The sequence below is a fragment of the Rana temporaria genome, chromosome 5 (genome assembly GCF_905171775.1).
Source record: "Rana temporaria chromosome 5, aRanTem1.1, whole genome shotgun sequence".
NCBI classification, from domain to species: Eukaryota; Metazoa; Chordata; class Amphibia; order Anura; family Ranidae; genus Rana; species Rana temporaria.
In genome coordinates, this window is record NC_053493.1 from 139,050,740 (window position 1) to 139,068,776 (window position 18,037).

Consider the following 18,037-nt stretch of genomic DNA (forward strand, 5'->3'; position numbering starts at 1 on the left):
CCAGGCATACTTCCATTAGATCACAATGTACCTTTGCCATTTCCAAGGTAAATAGTTTCAGACAAGACTCGGTTTTGTTCATATTTCAGCAGATCGAAGTGGAGAGGGTGCAAAAGCTATGTTTTCAGAGGAAGGTTATATGGCTTTATTCCATACACTACGTCAAGCCTGCTACACAATACTATGGAAAATGAATACTTCTTTGTTTGCAGTGTAATAAAATGCAGATTCAGAAACACATGTATTTTACAGGGTTCTCTTTGTTTTTTTTTTGTTTTTTTTTGCATTATAGCAATTGTTAGTTACAATATATAACACATTGGGTTGATTTACTAAAGGGAAATAGGCTGTGCATTCTGCAAGTGCAGCTGCTTTTGAGCTTAGTAAATAAGGTCTCCTGACTTCCATCATCCAATCATGTGCAAGCAAAAATGCTGTTTTTTATTGAAGCATTACCTCATTTACTAAGCTCTGGAGCACCTGCACCTGCAAAGTCTATTTGTCTTTAATAAATCAATCCTTTCTTTTCAAATAAATTGTTAGAGTGACTGTTGTCACTCACCACAATGTAGTTAATTTAAAAGTAAAGCAGTTCCAGCCCAAATGTTTTATTTTTTTTATTGATCCTAGCATTAGTACTAATTAAATACAATAACGTTTAGCCAAATTTCCTCATGTATTTATTAAAAATATAAATCACTTACTGAATATATTCTCCCTCCTGTTCTGGCTGTTTCCATCTTTATTGTGGGCATGTGAAGCCCAATCGATATCTCTTCCTGGTTTGCTTTGGAGAGGTGCATGCTGGATAACCAGCATGCATCTCTCGATCTCGTGCATGCGCTATTCAATGGCGGCTGTAGCGCCGATTGTTTCTAAGGTTGTCATAACAACATGCGGCGATGGAGGAAGGTCCCGCCCCATTGTTATAGCAACATAGATAAACACATCTCGGCGTTGTGATCCACCCTAAATCGTGTAATTTCCTGTCAGGAAATAACGTGATTTTTGATCACAGTACTGCCCACAGACTCCTGGGAAATGATGTGTCATCATTTCCCAGGAGCACAGGCGAGAGAGGAAGTGACCTAGGAGCGCCGTGGACCAGGAAGTGGCAGATTAGGAGGACTACATAGCAACAGGGTGATTCTGGTAAGTAAAAAAATAGTTTTCCTCCAAAAGTTTTTTATAGGTTTCCAGGAGTCTGATAAGAATTTTTTTTAGGGTGGAACAATGCTGTAATTAATAATATCAGCATGTGTCATTTTCAAAATGTTGTTTTATGAATAGTTTATAGTTATAAATCAGGTATTTTTTTTACTACAAATGCAGGTTCTGCTTCCTACTTTAACCCAGTTCAAGCATGCCTTGCTTCACCTCCAATATTGCCCTTGCACTAAACATCCAAGGTGCGCAAAATATCCAAGGTGCATGATGCTGACTCTCAGAATTGCCCTCCAATATAATTTTAATTTCATATTCCCTTAGGCTGTAGTCATAGCTTAGCTACTACAAACTAGATTACTAGACTATAGCATGCATTAGCAAGTCAACCTGCAGCTACCAAGGCCGGCAGAATTTTAGCATGCATAACAAAGGGGATATACTCCAGGGATAAAACAATAATTCTATTATATAAAACTCTGGTTAGACCACATCAGGTGTGCTCCGACCAGGTATGGTCACCAGTTCTCAGAAAGGATGTGCTGTAACTGGAGAGAGTTCAAAATAGGCAACTTCTTTGAACTCTCTTAATAAGTGGCCTGGGCGACCTCAATTACAAGGAACGACTATAAGTACTAAATGTATTCGCACTGGAGAAGCAACGCTTGAGAGGGGACATGATATCGATTTACAAATATCTCAATGGTGATCCCAGCATTGGAAAATAACTATTCAGTCTCAGGGAGTGCAAGAGGACATGGGGCCACACAATGAGATTGTAGGAGAAGCGGTTTAACCTTAAACTGTGCAGGGGGGTTTTCACTGTCAGGGCAATAAAGATGTGGAACTCCCTTCCACAATTGGTGGTGGAAGCGGGGTGTAAGGATATTCTTAAAATACTCTTGGGCGTGCATCTTAAAGAACACAACATACAGGGATATGAGAAATAGTTATAGGCACTGACACACGTACATCTACACGGCAGGTTGAACTGGATGGACTACTGTTTTTAGTCAACCTTACCTACTATGTAACTATGTAAACTCCACCTCATGGCTAGATAGAAAACTAAATAATATACTTATGCAGTATTATATATTTATCTGGCTAAAAAAAAAAGGAAAATATATTTGTAATATTACTGTATAAAAACAATATACACAAGATCAAACATTACAATAGTAACCGAATAATGAATATATATACTGTATTTTATTTTTTGCTTTTAAATAAAAACTAGAAACTAACAGCATTATTAGCCCAAAATTGCAATTATGAAATGCTAAATGCTAACCTCTGCGCTACCATCTTGGTTAGAGTTAAACTACAATTTAAATTGATCAGCCTCTAAATTTGCAAAATGTGTGATTGACAAACACATATAGCAATGTTTTTATTTTATATTTCTATTGTATATATTGGATGAAATTAAGATTATCAAATAACATTGAATTCTAATTATCGGAGGAAAAGGGTTGTTAAATATAGGTGTCTTTCTAACACATTTTTAATGTTGATGATTTGCCATAACCCATAGAAGCTGGGATATTTGTTCTAACTGGCTGTTTCTGGTATTATAAATGTGTGCAACATTTGTAAAGCATTACATTTTTTGGCCAGGCTCCACGTAATGTTCTTCCCAGCCCACAAACTAAATTCCCCCAGCTTTCAACCACCTGATTCCCACAATTCCTCTTGCAACATAAAGCCATAAAGGGAACGGCTGCAGTAAATATGGCTTTTCCAGCATGTGCTGCCTCTAAAATTAGTATGCCAACACCTCATCTAGACCCACAGGAAACAGCGAGCAGAAGCTTTTCTTAGAAAAATATGGTGCTTTCTCTGCATAATACCTGGTTGCTGTACGTTTTATAGCAGCTATATAAGTGTTATGTATGAGATTTTACAGTCACCTTAGTGGGTGTCTTCTTAGGCACATTTAGATGGAAGTCAGTTGGCTAAGTACTTAAAGTATATATAAACTCAATAAAAAAAAATGATAGTAATGCAGCCTACAGGTCCTTAGAAGTGGTGGCTGCATTTGTTTACTTTTTCTTTAAACTCTTTTTCATTTATTTTAACCTGGTAATCCTGCCATTAAATGACTTCCTGTTCTAGGGTGGCAACCGTACTGAGCAACATTGTCACCTTAGGACAGTGAGTGTGTTTGGACTATATAACAGTGTAATAGGGCTACATAACACCTCCCTCTCTTCTCCATAACATGGGTAGGTGTTTTGTTGTCCAACGTGATAGCAGGGAACAATGTTAACTGATAACAGTCCAAAGGAGGAGAGTACAAGAAGTTATCAGCTCACAAGAATTCCAGCTGGATGAACAACTTTTTTTTTTGTTATAAATACCAACATGTTATACTTATTACACTGGGTGTCCAGTGGTTTTGCACATAGCAGACCTGATCCTTCTCTTTTTGAGTGCCCCCTCACCCGCTCTGGTCCCTCCCTTCTGCCGAGTGTCCCCATAGCAAGCCACTGCCCCATAAGACACAGAGAGCGCGGTTTAGCCCCCTGCTCCCTCTTCGTTTTCTGTGATTGACAGCAGCCAGAGCCAATGGCTTATCTCAGCCAATGAGTCGGGAGAGACCTGGGAGAGCCTCTACTCTCATGCACATCGCTGGATCGAGATCTGGCTTAGGTAAGTATTAGGGGGCTGAGGGGTGCACACTGAAGTTTGTTTTACCTTCAGCCTTTAGAACAGGGGTCTCAAACTGGTGGCCCTCCAGCTGTTGCAAAACTACAAGTCCCATGAGGCATTGCAAGGCTGACAGTTACAAGCACGACTCCCACAGGCAGAGGCATGATGGGACTTGTAGTTCCGCAACAGCTGGAGGGCCGCCAGTTTGAGACCCCTGCTTTAGAACCACTTTAAAGTTTTAGTTTAAGCAGTTTTATTTAACTTTTCGGTTGAGTCGGTACAAGGTAACATTTCTGTAAGTTTTTTTCTGCCTTTAACTACACTGGTAGCAGTTTTCCTTACTGCCTGTTGCGGTGGCACCTGTACAGGAAATGGGGTACGCAGCTGTCACTGGGGCAGGGCAGCAATAAAAACATTGTCAGATGTTTCAACCCTACACCACCCTACTGCAGTGTAATAAAAATGTGTTTTTGTCTGGGTGCCCATTAGAGATTTTATCTCATGTCCTATGCAGGTTGTCAGAGTAAATCTTTCGATTCAAAACAAAATAAAATAATTTGAATAGTGCTTGCCTGTAATCATTTTGTTTCAATGGTCATTATACAGCTAACAATATATTACTGGTTTGTACTATTTAAAAAGAAAACCAAAACAGCAGCACAATAGACAATTCTTAGTAGCTGGTTTACACGCATAGGAAGAATGTAGATAGGCAAAAGATGAAGAGTTCATTTTGTTCTAATAAATTCATTAATAACGGTAAACACAAAATAAATAATTCAAGTTTAATAATAAAAAAAAAAAAATATATATATATATATATATATATATACCTCTCTGTGACGCCACTAAACAATACAGTATATGGTTTGGTTTCTATGGGCAATGCATTCCCATGGTAATATGTTTGTTTGGGCCCTCCTAATGTAGCCATACATGGATTTGCACTATATTTGATTTTGCAATTGTTTAGCTATATGTCATAAGGTGGTTATTATGGAGTATTGTGCAAAGAATAATTAGAGTTGTACCGCATGTGTTGGAAAGAGTTATAGAACAGGAAGACTGTTGTACACATTGAAACAAGTGTTGGAAGATGTTTCTTAGGAATGCAGCCTGGTGCCAGCCCTGCCTTGAGTTTTGCAGATGTCTGAGTGTTATGCAAACAATTCATGGTTGCCGGACCATTGCCAAGAGATCAGTGGCACCACATCCACTAAAAGCTGTAAAGAGCCCCTGTCAGATAGTATCAAAATATAGTGATTATATAAATGTTACTTGTCACATTTAGCATATCCCACTTGTTGAGAGAATACAGAATAAATGTTGCAAGTAAACTTAGTAATAATAGCTGAAACCTAAGCAATGAGGTCTTCCCATGCCAAAGTTTCCGTGAAATTATGCAATGCCTGTAAATGCGCTCTTGGTAAATTAGTGTTCTTGGTAAAATGTCAGGTTTGCTTCAGGCTTCTCGAAATACCAGTAAAAACTTTTTGTGAAATTCGAGATAAGGTAATTTTTCATTATGTGCTTACCATATTTTCTGATTTTGATTTTTGACAATTTAACTCATGAAAACAAAAATGTAAATCTATGTTTTGGGCCATTTTTCATGCTTTTTAGTTGTCGAATAAAGAACCTTTTTGTGCCTGAAGTAAAAAAAAATGTATTGTATTTAGCAATCAATTTCTTATTTTCATTTCTGTTGTGCATGGAAAAATTTAACGGCTAACGGCTAATACATGATTACCCACGGGCTTTAGAAGTAATAACCTGGACCATTTTAAAAAAAAAAGCAAAAAGGGCAAGCTGAAGGGGTAGGCCTAATGAAAACAGATGATTACAGTTATGCATTAAAAAATAAAGTCTATCTAAACCAGGGGTGCCCAACCTTTTGAAGAGCGAGGGCCACTTAAATTATGCATGGTTGTTTTCCTGCACCATGCGTGCAGCACAGTTCACCTGTGGCTTTCCTGCAGGTTAGCTACACTTTGCCAAAGACTTCTATTATATCCTGTAAGTGTGGTGCACTTTCAGAAAGCACAACAAACTCACAGGTAATAGAAGTCTAGGGCTCAGTGCAGGTAATCAGTTTAAAAGCTGCCCAGTAATCACTCCAGAACAGATATGCCCATAAATACACTGTGATTTTAGTAATAAATGTAACTTTAATAACAGTATTCTATTCTATTGTATTCCATCCCAGAGCAGGAGGTCGCGGGCCACATCAGAGGGCTCCGTGGGCCACATGTGACCCCCGGGCCACTGGTTGGGCACCCCTGATCTAAACTCTCTAGTGGAATGATTAGAAATCCTGTCAGATGTTTTTTGATGTCCACGTGGAGACCTCTCTGTTTGTCCTGGTGATCCTTTATTTGAGAAAATTTGTATTCACTTTCTGTGTGCCTCCAGGACATAAAGAGAAGGAAATTATCCCCAAGGGCACAGAAAAAAATAAAGATTCAAAATATTTGATCTAAAGCGAAAAGAAAAAAATATATATATATTTTAAATATATTTGTACATACAGCTAGCAAAACTATATGACTTCTGAAATCACCAATAAGCTTCACACTAATTTAAGAAGAGGAGGCAACATTCTAAGCAAATCATGTGTAGCATTGCAGAATACTATCCATGAAACTAAAAGGAAGGGAAATTGATTGATTTCTGTAACTGCACTGTACAAATTGCATTTTGCCATATCAGATACATTTGTTGGAACAGGACTATATAACAAGTGTACATTTTTGGAACAGTATTGTCAAGTTCAAGAAAAATTTAACTTTTTCATTCTGCCCTCCTTTTTTTATTTTAGGAAGCTTATGTCATGGCCAGTGTGGAAAACCCACACGTTTGCCGTTTGCTTGGAATCTGCCTGACCTCCACTGTCCAGCTAGTAACACAGCTTATGCCATATGGCTGTCTTCTTGACTATGTTCGGGAGCATAAAGACAACATTGGCTCAAGACATCTCCTTAACTGGTGTGTGCAGATTGCTAAGGTATGAGAAATTCATTCACCCAAAATTAACAGAATGTTCCTTAATCACTGTCAGCAGTATGATACTTGTGAATGAGACATTTCTATATACCTTCATACAGATGGAGTTTAATAGAATTTATGTAAATGTGTAAATTGAGACCTACCTGGGTGGATTTAGGTGACCAGCAATCAGCTAATTAACTGGGACACATAATAATAACTTAAATTACTCTGTTGCTTCCTCCAAAAAATGTAGAGAAGAGCTCCATGCAATGGAAGCCTATGGACACCTATCTTTTCAACGGTTGGAGGTCAGAGTACCTTTGTCTTCCAATGCTACAGCCTCTGTCAAAGTCTTGACACTTCTAGGAGTGTTGAATACCCATGACCAGCTGTGCTTTGTGGTTCCTTCCTCCCTGCACTTCACTGTAGGATTCAGTAGTGACAAACAGGGCAGGCAGAAGGAACCAGAGAATACAGTGGTAGGATAGGCATCAAACACGCCTATAAATGTCGAATGCTGAAGTCCTTCCAAAGACTTGAGAAAGTATACTTTAATACTTTCAAACTTGCATGGCCTGTTTAATCTGGACATTTACATTAGAGCTGATGTAAGATATCAGCTTCTTAAATGAGGTCTACTCTACGTGTTACCAACTGCTCATACAATTCCAAAGCGCAACCATTATTCCCATTTTGTTGACAAGCAAAGATTCGGAATGTCCTTTATAAAAGACAAAAATAATAAACCTGATGCTAATGACTGCATTAAGTCTTAACAAAGGCTGGTTGATTGGAGTTTGTGATAACTTGGCAGGGTAAATATTTTACAGTTTTTCTATGTATATTTTTTAAAGGGAATGAATTACCTTGAAGAAAGGAGATTGGTCCACAGAGATTTGGCTGCCAGAAATGTCCTTGTTAAAAATCCACAGCATGTTAAGATCACAGATTTTGGGTTGGCCAAACTTTTGGGAGCGGAAGAAAAAGAATATCACGCAGAAGGAGGAAAGGTACATTAAATAGTGTTACTTTTTTTTAACAAATTTGAGAAATTGCAGTTATTTGAAACAGTAAATGCATTTATATTTTTAGTACAGTTACTATATAAATGGAATATATATATATATATATATATATATATATATATATATATATATATATATATATACATGTGTGTGTATATATATATATATATATATATATATATATATACTGTATATCTTAAAGGTTTCAAAGCTATTCATATATTAGGTTGTACATGCTGCTGTATGCAATATACAAATGAATAGCATGATTCAGGAACTTATTGGTGATGCAGGAAGCAGAAAGACATTAAACTACACAATACAACATGGTGTTCAGGAAGTACAATACTACTGATCATGTAATGCCTTGTACACACGATCGGAATTTCCAATGAAAAAAGTCAGATGGAATATTTTCATCGGATATTCTGACCGTGTGGGGCCCCATCGAACTTTTTTCTATCGGAGTTTAGAAATAGAACATGTTGTATTTTTTTCCGATGGAAATTCCAATCGTCTGTGTGGAACTCCGTTGGAGAAAAATACATGCAAGCTCAGAATCAAGTCGACGTAGACTCGGAAGCATTGACCTTAATTTTTCTCCGCTCGTCGTAGTATTTTACGTTACCACATTTTGGACGGTCAGAATTTGGTCTGACAGTGTGTATGCAAGACAGCTTGAACGAAATTCCGACGGAAAATTCCATTGGATTTTATCCCATCGGAAATTCCGATCGTGTGTACAGGGCATTAGAGATAAATGCTCTGTGAAGTCTGGATGTAAGGGCTTACAAGGAATTTCTGCTAATGTAAACTGTATGCTTCCATAGTTTCTGCGTTGGCTACTATGTATTAGTAGGTAAGTAAGGAATTACCCTTTATTATATTTTAGGTTTATTACTTCAGTCAGCAGCATACACTTGAAAATGGCTGTGAACAAGTGGTATTTCTTCTCCCATTAGGTTCCTATTAAATGGATGGCGTTGGAGTCTATTTTGCACCGAATATACACCCATCAAAGTGATGTTTGGAGTTATGGTAAGTGTAATTTTAAGACATTATATACTCTAATTTTATTCCATGAATCATTTCTTTAGATACATTTATTGGTTATTGGAATTTCATTACAGGTGTCACTGTTTGGGAACTAATGACTTTTGGATCTAAACCGTATGATGGAATTCCAGCTAGCGAAATTTCCACCATTTTAGAAAAGGGGGAACGTCTTCCTCAGCCTCCCATATGTACAATTGATGTGTACATGATTATGGTGAAATGTAAGTTTATAATATAAAGATCTGGAGGCTTTAAGACATTATTTTTTTGGATGAACAAATGGTATAACAATTTCTCTAGTACATTTTAATTGATACTTTGTAAAGACAGGCTTACAAAGTACTGTATAATGTATTCTACTGTATATGTCATTTAGTATAAGCAGCAGATTAGTCTTCTGTAATATATGGCGGACATATAAAACAAGATTATGGACAGGCATCTTCTATGTAAACATTCTTTAACAGAGAAATGGTTCAGTACAGACATGCTTTCTTTAACCATTTTGCTTCTGAAATTAAACTTGGATATACATGAGCAGTCTATATGCAGCTGTTAGATACCAGATATGACGCTGCTCACACTAACATGTGTTAATAAGTGCTCTAATTATTTCCAAAACATTGTGCATAAATTATGATATACGTTAACATACAGTGCCTTGAAAAAGCATTCATACCTCTTGAAATTTTCCACATTTTGTCATGTTGCAACCAATAACGTAAATGTATTTCATTGGGATTTTATGTGATAGGCCAACACAAAGTGGCACATAATTGTGAAGTGGAAGGAAAATGATAAATGGTTTTCAAAATGTTTTACAATCAAATATGTGAAAAGTGTGGCGTGCATTTGTATTCAGCCCCCCTGAGTCAATACTTTGTAGAATCACCTTTCTCTGCAATTACAGCTGCAAGTCTTTTGGGGATGTATCCACCAGCTTTGCAACATAGCACAATCTCTGTCAGATTGGATGGAGAACGTCTTTGAACAGCAATTTTCAAGTCTTGCCACAGATCCTCAAATGGATTTAGGTCTGGACTTTGACTGGGCCATTCTAACACAAGAATATGCTTTGATCTAAACCATTCCATTGTAGCTCTGGTTGTATGTTTAGGGTTGTTGTTCTGCTGGAAGGTAAACCTCTGCACCAGTCTCGTCTTTTGCAGATTCTAACAGGTTTTCTTCTAAGATTGCCTTGTATTTGGCTCCATCCATCTTCCCATCAACTCTGACCAGCTTCCCTGTCCCAAGAAGAGAATCCCCACAACATGATGCTGCCACCACCATGTTTCACGGTGGGGATAGTGTGTTGGAGGTGATGTGCAGTGTTTGTTTTCTGCCACACAAAGCGTTTTGCTTTTAGGCCAAAAAAAATGTTTGGTCTCATCTGACCAGAGAACCTTCTTTCACATATTTGCTGTGTCCCCCACATGGCTTCTCACAAACTGCAAACGGGACTTCTTGTGGCTTTCTTTCAACAATGGCTTGCTTTTGCCACTCTTCCATAAATGGCAGATTTGTGGAGAGCACGACTAATAGTTGTCCTGTGGATAGATTCTCCCACCTGAGATGTGGATCCCTGCAGCTCCTCCAGAGTTATCATGGGCCTCCTGGCTGCTTCTCTGATTAATGCTCTTCTTGCCAGGCCTGTCAGTTTTGTGGAAAGCCATGTCTTGGTAGGTTTGTAGTTGGGCCATACTCTTTCTGATTTTGTATCATGGATTGAACAGTGCTCTGTGGAATGTTCAAACCTAACCCTGTTTATAACCTAACCCTGCTTTAAATGTCTTCATTTTTTTATCCCTGACCTATCTGGATGTGTTCCTTTGCCTTCATGATGCTGTTTGTTCACTAAGGTTCTCTAACAAACCCCTTAGGGCTTCACAGAACAGTTGTATTAATACTGAGATTAAATTACACACAGGTGGACTCTATTTACTAATTAGGAGACTTGTGAAGACAATTGGTTCCACTAGATGTTAGTTAGGGGTATCAGAGTAAATGGGGCTGAATACTAATGCATGCCACACTTTTCACATATTTATTTGTGGGACACTATGTTGGTCTAACACATAAAATCACAATAAAATACATTTATATTTGTGGTTGTAATATGACAAAATGTGGAAAATTTCAAGGGCTATGAATACTTTTTCAAGGCACTGTATATACCATGCATTATCAGTAATCGCAGGTTGACAAAATAAATATATCAAGTGTCCAAAAAAAACGTAGTGTCCTTTGTGCATTTCCAATTTCAGTGAGCAGTCCACAGTCACAAAAGATTTTTCTCTGTACCAACTGTCAATCTTCACTGACAAAAAAAAACACCAACATGCCACTCAAGATGTGCCCTCACCTTAGAATATGGACCTTTCTATTTTTACAAATTTAAGGTCTTAAGCGCCTAAATGTAGCTATTTGCCAGAAAGCTCCTCATGGACATCTATGTATCCACCCCCCACGAAAAATACTGTAGCTGCTGACTTTTAATATATGGACACTTGCCTGTCCAGGTAACCCATGATGTCGGCACTGCAGCCGATCTTTGGATCACCTGTCAGGTGCAACTGCCGCCATTCCTGGGGTAAGGGAACCTGGTAGTGAAGCCTTTCGGCTTCACAGCTGGTTCCCTACTGCGAATGTGGCCCGATCTCCTTGAAGTGGGGAACGGTACCTGTCAAAAGCAGGTACCCGGTCCCCCCTCCCCCTGAAAGGTGCCAAATCTAGCAACAGAGGGGGGGGGGGAGACGGATAAGCGAGAGTTCCACTTTTAAGTGAAACTCCATTTTTACGTGTACATAGATCCCGACAGTCCATATTTGTTGGGGATCTGCGTGAATTTAAGGGAATTTGCTCCGTGTTTGACCAGCTTTACTTGCTTTTGGAAGGGGAAGTTAAGGGATCTGTCCCGATTAAACTAGAAGTTTCCTATTGTATTGAAAACAAAAAAAGTTTTGGCTTTAGATATAACTTTATATTATGTAAACATAGTAACATCATCTTCTTTTTGACAATATAGGTTGGATGATAGATGCAGAGAGTCGACCCAAGTTCCGTGAGTTAAGTGCAGAGTTTACCAAGATGGCCCGTGATCCATCTCGCTATCTTGTTATACAGGTAAGTTGCTTGGTCTAAATCTCACTTTTTTATCAACATATCTCAAGTAACGATTTCTAAATGAGATGAGAAGTGAAAGAGTTTTCAGATGTAGATAAAATTGGGTAATATATACTGTGTATAAATATATATATATTAGACAGATAGATAGATAGATAGATAGATAGATAGATAGATAGATAGATAGATAGATAGATAGATAGATGTTATATAAATGAAGGAAGGAGGCACAAGTATGCAGTTAGATAAAAGAGGGATGCATGTAATAAAGAAAGGGATGAGGGAACAGTTGCGATAACAAACGATAACAAACAATAAGGGATGCCGGTGGCAAGTAATGCACAATAAGGGCAGAGATTCCGAATACAGACTTGGCACTTTGGTCTCTACATCTCTACATACACTCCTTTAACTTAGGGTGCAAGCCTCATTCATTTACCAAGAGATATGGAAGCATTAAATTAAAAATGCTTTACAAATACATAGCATATTACCTGATAGTTTTGCCGTAGCTATTTTGCGATAAATAAATAGCATAATATGTTTGTTTGTTTTTTTCAGGGAGATGATAGAATGCACTTACCCAGCCCTGTGGAATCCAAGTTTCACAGAGTATTAGAGGATCACATGGGAGATATTGTTGATGCCGAAGAATATCTGATCCCACATCAAGGATTTTTTAGTAGTCCTTCAACATCGCGAACTCCTCTACTGAGTACCATGGTACACATGCAGCTATTTTTATTGTTAATTTAGCTTTTTCAAACAGAATTCAAAAGAGGTTAGACTGACTGTAAGCCATAAGCTCTGTTATTTACCTAAGAACTCCATAAAAACAAATAGTTTAACTTTTAGGCTCGGTTCACACTGCTGCGACATGGAATCCGACTGGTGAGACCCCAAGTCGCATGACATGTCACATTCAATGTTTCCCTATGAGAGCCATCTTAACTGATGCTAAACAAGTCACTCTGACTTTAGAAAAGGTTCTTGCACTACTTTGATCCAACTTCGGTGCGAATTTTAACACTTCTGCAGGCCCCTAAACAGCATTCAAGTCGGGAGTTCGAAGGAAGAATGAGCAATGTCATCAGCACACCAAGATCTCCAAAAATGAGTCCAAAGCTTTAACCAGCGACCACATCATTACAGCAGAAAGCAACGTTTCGGAGCCATGCAGGACCCCTTCATCAGGCATGTGACCATACTCTCTGACTACACGTGGTTCCAGCCAGTGGTCAGCACCCAGTTACAAATACAGCTCAAGAATCTCTACAGGAATGCGTGTTTTGGGAATAATGTGTTGCAAGTCTGAAGGAACTCACAGGGCAAAGTGGTACGACTTTGCCATCGCAGCAGTGTGAACCGAGCTTTAGTGGATTATAATAGAAAAACTGTAAGGACAGGATATACTTACTGTATGGCATAATATTTTCAGCAATAGCCAATAAAGAATTCTTATTTTAATGTTCTAGTGCAGAAACTCATAGCAGTCGGCCGAATACATCTTGCACTAGTCTACTTTTTGCAAAGAGACTTTTGCTACTGCACTTACAAATTAGCATATAACATGAACATATAACATGAACTTTTATATTTGCAAGAAACAAAAAAGAAAGGAATCTCCCTTCTATTCCCATCTATTAGATGACTGAAATAAATGCAGCTTATTTGAGATCAGATTGTCAGTTTCGGAGGACTTCTTTTTTTTGTATTTAATTTGCTTATATAATTTTTGCTTGAATATACTCATATTCATTATTTTATTACCTTCTAGAGTTCCACTACTAGCAACAATTCACCTAATATATGCACAACTCGAAATGGGGTACGTTTGTGTGAATAATAAAACACTAATTTACATCTTAAATATATTTGCAATGCATTGAAAGTATAAACATTATTTATATGGACTCCCAAAACTAGCACATTAGAAATGTCTCCATAAGGGTGCCTTTCTTGAGTTACTAGTTGGTTAAATGCAGTTAAATTTCTTCAAACAGTCACTCTCCACTTAGGCAGATGTCCCCAGAAAGTTGTCCCCATTGGAAAATGTACCCTGAAGCCTCGTACACACGCACGGTTTTCTCGACAAGAACCAGCAAGAAAACTTGCCGAGTAAACCGTGCATGTGTACGAACTTTCAGGTTTCTTGTCAAGAAAACTGCCCAGAATCTCGACGAGAAAAATAGAGAACCTGCTCTTTATTTTCTCGTTGTGATTCTCGGCAGTGTTTTCCTGTCTAGAAACCCGAGCGTTTGTATACTTACCTGTCGCCGTGGAAACCCGCGCATGCTCAAAATGACTTTGACGCATGCGCGGTAGCTTCCTAGGCATAGGTAGGGTGTAGCAAGATGGTGGCGACGGTATTGAATGTGACGAGCGCATGCTTGTCGTAGTCGATTACATCACTGCGTTTGTTCCATTAAAAAAAAACTGCGGTTCTTTTGAATGGAGTGTCTGTAAATTCTGACGGCAAGAGATTTTTGCCAAGAATCTCGTCAGGAAAAACATCGTTTTTTTCCTGACGAGATTCTGGCCCGTGTGTACAGGGCTTCACCTTTTGTTCTGGTAACAACTCTAAAATTAAGTATTTCCTCTAATTTTTTTGCCTTGATAACAGTGGTCAAACAACAAAAAAGGGGAATATCTCCCTAGCAGGGATATAGACTGCAATAAAATGTTGACAGAGACTTGACAGTCTAAAACTCCCCCACTCTGTTCACAATAAAAAATAAATAAAAAATGTTTTCCTTTTACAAACAATGTATTATTTATTCCATGATTGTTATTAACTTTTTTTATTTAGCAAGACAGTGAATTATTATTTTAAATCATATTTATGCTTATGTTGAAGAGAGTAGCATAAAATAAAGGTGTGCCTTTATATACTTTTAGATACATCCCCCAGCATTTCAGAAGACCTTATATAAAAATAGAAACTACAGCCCCAAAGTAAAAAGTCTGACCTGCCCACTGCCACACATAGGTCCAGGCCCTGACTTCAGAGCTGATGTCCCTGTATGGCTCCTGGGTTTTAGGATATATGGGCATCTCTCTAAGGGTAAAAAAGGGCATGTACAAATAACTCTAGTTACTGGCCAGCAGATGTTTCCTGCCATCTTTAATGGATTACTACATTACATAGTTATCCTTAAATTACTATCCTCTTCCCCCAGCACTTGCACAAGATCATATATAGGTAGTCTCATTTACCTGTCCATGTGCATCGTAGATCTACCCTGTACGGTGAGAGTTGTACATCCTCTTTCAGCCCAACATGAGCTGTAGAATCCCTACTAATTTCTATAGAAAGGCCTTCCACCATTATTCCAAATGCTTGACATGGCATTAAAGAAAAGTTCAGGCAACCAGCTAAATATGCAGTTTAAATACATATCAAAGGTTTTGTAATACTGTTCATCCAGTCTTTAAAAACACATCTATGCTACACAGTTGACTAATATTTAATCCTACTTCTCGTGTCATCTACTGATAATAAAAAAATAAATCAAAAAATGGTGTCACAAGACTGGCTGAACAACATTTCAAATACTTTGGCTAGTTAGACAGTTCTGTTAAAACATAACCTATTAAAAAAGTGTTCTTCTTGTCCATCCCTAAACAGGGGCCACCTGCCAGAGAAAACAGCTTCATTCAAAGATACAGCACAGACCCTACTGTGGTTTTGGACGACAGCATTGAGGAAGAGTTCCATCCTGTACCAGGTTGGTAATTATATTAAAGTGTATCTTTACCAAAAACTTTTTGCACAGGTGTATGGATAGGTGTTTCTGAATGAATAAGGCCTTATAGTGTGTTTGATAATATCAATTTTCACATGAAATATTTTCCCACAATCTCCTAAAACTTTTAGGTATTCAGACAAAAATGTTATTACAATTACTTACATAAAACCATTTGGGATGCAGTTCTAAAAACTGTAGGAAAGAAAATCGGAACAACGTCATTGTGTTGCCCATAGCTGACAGTCAGGTTTTATTAAGACAATTAAAGAAGAAATGTGGTTAGTCTGTGTAGTCAACAGCTCCACTTTTATTTTTATTTTCCTTCTAGAGTTGCTTTAAAATGAAACAAACATGGTATTCATCCATGTAGGGCAAATCAACAGGTTTGCTTTATTGCCCTTCCCGAGCAGCATTTACCTCTCTTTCTCCCCTTCACTGCTCTGTTCAGCTACCAGGACCAAATAATATTCCTAGTGCTTTCAAGTTTGGAGGAGCATGTGATTCACACCTTGTTACATCATTGGTGTTTGCCTATTAGTCCATCATTGTCACATGGGGTTGCAGTGAAAGTTCTCAGTCCTGCATAAGCTCTGACAGAAGCAATTTCACTTACTTCAGCAACTGAACATAGTGTGGGGTAGTAAGATAAAAGTAATACTGTGCAACTGGAGATGAGGCATAAAAGCAAACCCTTTTCTTTGCCTATTTCTGAGATTTGAACAGGAGCCATAGTATGTTACAATTCTCATACACATCATCGATTTTTGGTCATTCATCTATATTCTGTGTGTGTGTTATGATATTTATATCTGTATTTCAGAATACATCAATCAGACGATTCCAAAGTCAGAAACCTCGACAGTAGAAAATCCGGTTTATCTCAATTTGGCTTCAACTGGGAATATTAAGCCTCCCATGAATGGAAATTATCAGAATTCCAATGGAAAGAGTGTGGTTAATCCTGAATACCTGAACTCAGGCCAGATGCTCATAACCCAACCAGAAAATGACTATCCTTCTATCTGGGATCAAAAAGTAAGCCAGCAAATAAGCCTGGACAATCCTGACTACCAACAAGACTTTTTCCCAAAGGAAACCAAAATGAATGGAATTTTTAAGATTCCTGCTGCAGAAAATCCTGAATATTTTCCACTGGCTCCAAAGAGTGACTATATTGAAGCTTCAGCGTGACCCCAAGTTGGTGGTAGCATTCCTAATATTCTGCCTTTTAGGACACAGTTGGGTTTTCAATGAACACTTGGGAACAATGGACCCTAGTTCAATAAGGATGGTTGCTACACTACAAGTGAACTATAAACTGAACCTTAAAAAAATATTTTGTTGCACAGTTTAGCCTGCATTGACTAAAACTGGTATATGTCTCTCTTGGTGGGTTTGAAAGATAAACCTTTAATACTTTTATATATAGATATGTATTGCAAGATTTTTTTTAATTTGTGTCAAATAGTTTTTAATTCCTGTGGGTTTTTTTATATTGCATAGATATTCTTGCACATTTTTTGTCTTTTTGTGTGTTTGTCCAAGTCAAATGGTATTGTGGAAATAGATTTTTACGTAAGTAGCTATATAATATGCTGTAATTATAGCATAAGATCTGCGTTAAACATTGGTTTTAGGTAAAGCTAAGGATTATCCTCAATTGTCTTGTATCAGGAAGGGAGTTAGCACTACATAAAGTCTTAAAATGTTAATCCATGAGCAATGGGTATTTTCCAGTGACATTTCATTGATCTGTTTTAGACTGGCTCATTGGATGCCGTGTATATATTTGAGCATTCAAAAGGTAGAAATGTGAAAAAACTTAACCCCCAGTACAGCATTCCCAAACCCATATTTATAATCAAGCATACTCCCATGTTCAGTACTTGGAATATATTAACAGCAAATATTACTTATTGTTAGCAAATCATATTGTTGAGAGCCTGGGAAAAGAGAGGGTAATCGGTTGTCAAAAGCAACCAAGTGATTTACTTTGCTGGTAAACTCCTGCAATTAAATTCTCTCCAAGTCTCATGAATGACCCTCCATATTCTATGTAAACAAAATATAGATACTGTAGAATCTAAGCTTTTACAGTCATCAGAGCAGATAGCACTTAGCGACACTAGGCTTGGTACTGTAAACTTGCCACACTAAACATCTTTCAGTAACTCTGTGGAGTTTATTTCCTAATAGGCTGTGCATGCAAGGGAAGTTGCACTTTGCAAATTTATTTTCTCCAGGGCTTAGTGAATGAGGAGAAACTCTGCTGGCTTC

The 18,037-nt window shown here is 37.9% G+C and overlaps 1 protein-coding gene across 1 annotated transcript in view; it reads left to right on the forward strand.

Moving 5' to 3' along the window:
* The window catches only part of EGFR (epidermal growth factor receptor), a 271,109-nt gene extending 253,281 nt beyond the window's left edge, over positions 1-17,828 (forward strand). The window contains exons 20-28 of the mRNA XM_040353167.1: positions 6,638-6,823; positions 7,662-7,817; positions 8,795-8,870; positions 8,963-9,109; positions 11,914-12,011; positions 12,573-12,734; positions 13,789-13,839; positions 15,640-15,739; positions 16,581-17,828. Of these exons, the coding sequence (XP_040209101.1) occupies positions 6,638-6,823; positions 7,662-7,817; positions 8,795-8,870; positions 8,963-9,109; positions 11,914-12,011; positions 12,573-12,734; positions 13,789-13,839; positions 15,640-15,739; positions 16,581-16,951 (1,347 nt within the window). The 3' untranslated portion in view covers positions 16,952-17,828. The remainder of the gene's footprint in view (positions 1-6,637; positions 6,824-7,661; positions 7,818-8,794; positions 8,871-8,962; positions 9,110-11,913; positions 12,012-12,572; positions 12,735-13,788; positions 13,840-15,639; positions 15,740-16,580) is intronic.
* The last annotated feature ends 209 nt before the right edge of the window (positions 17,829-18,037 follow it).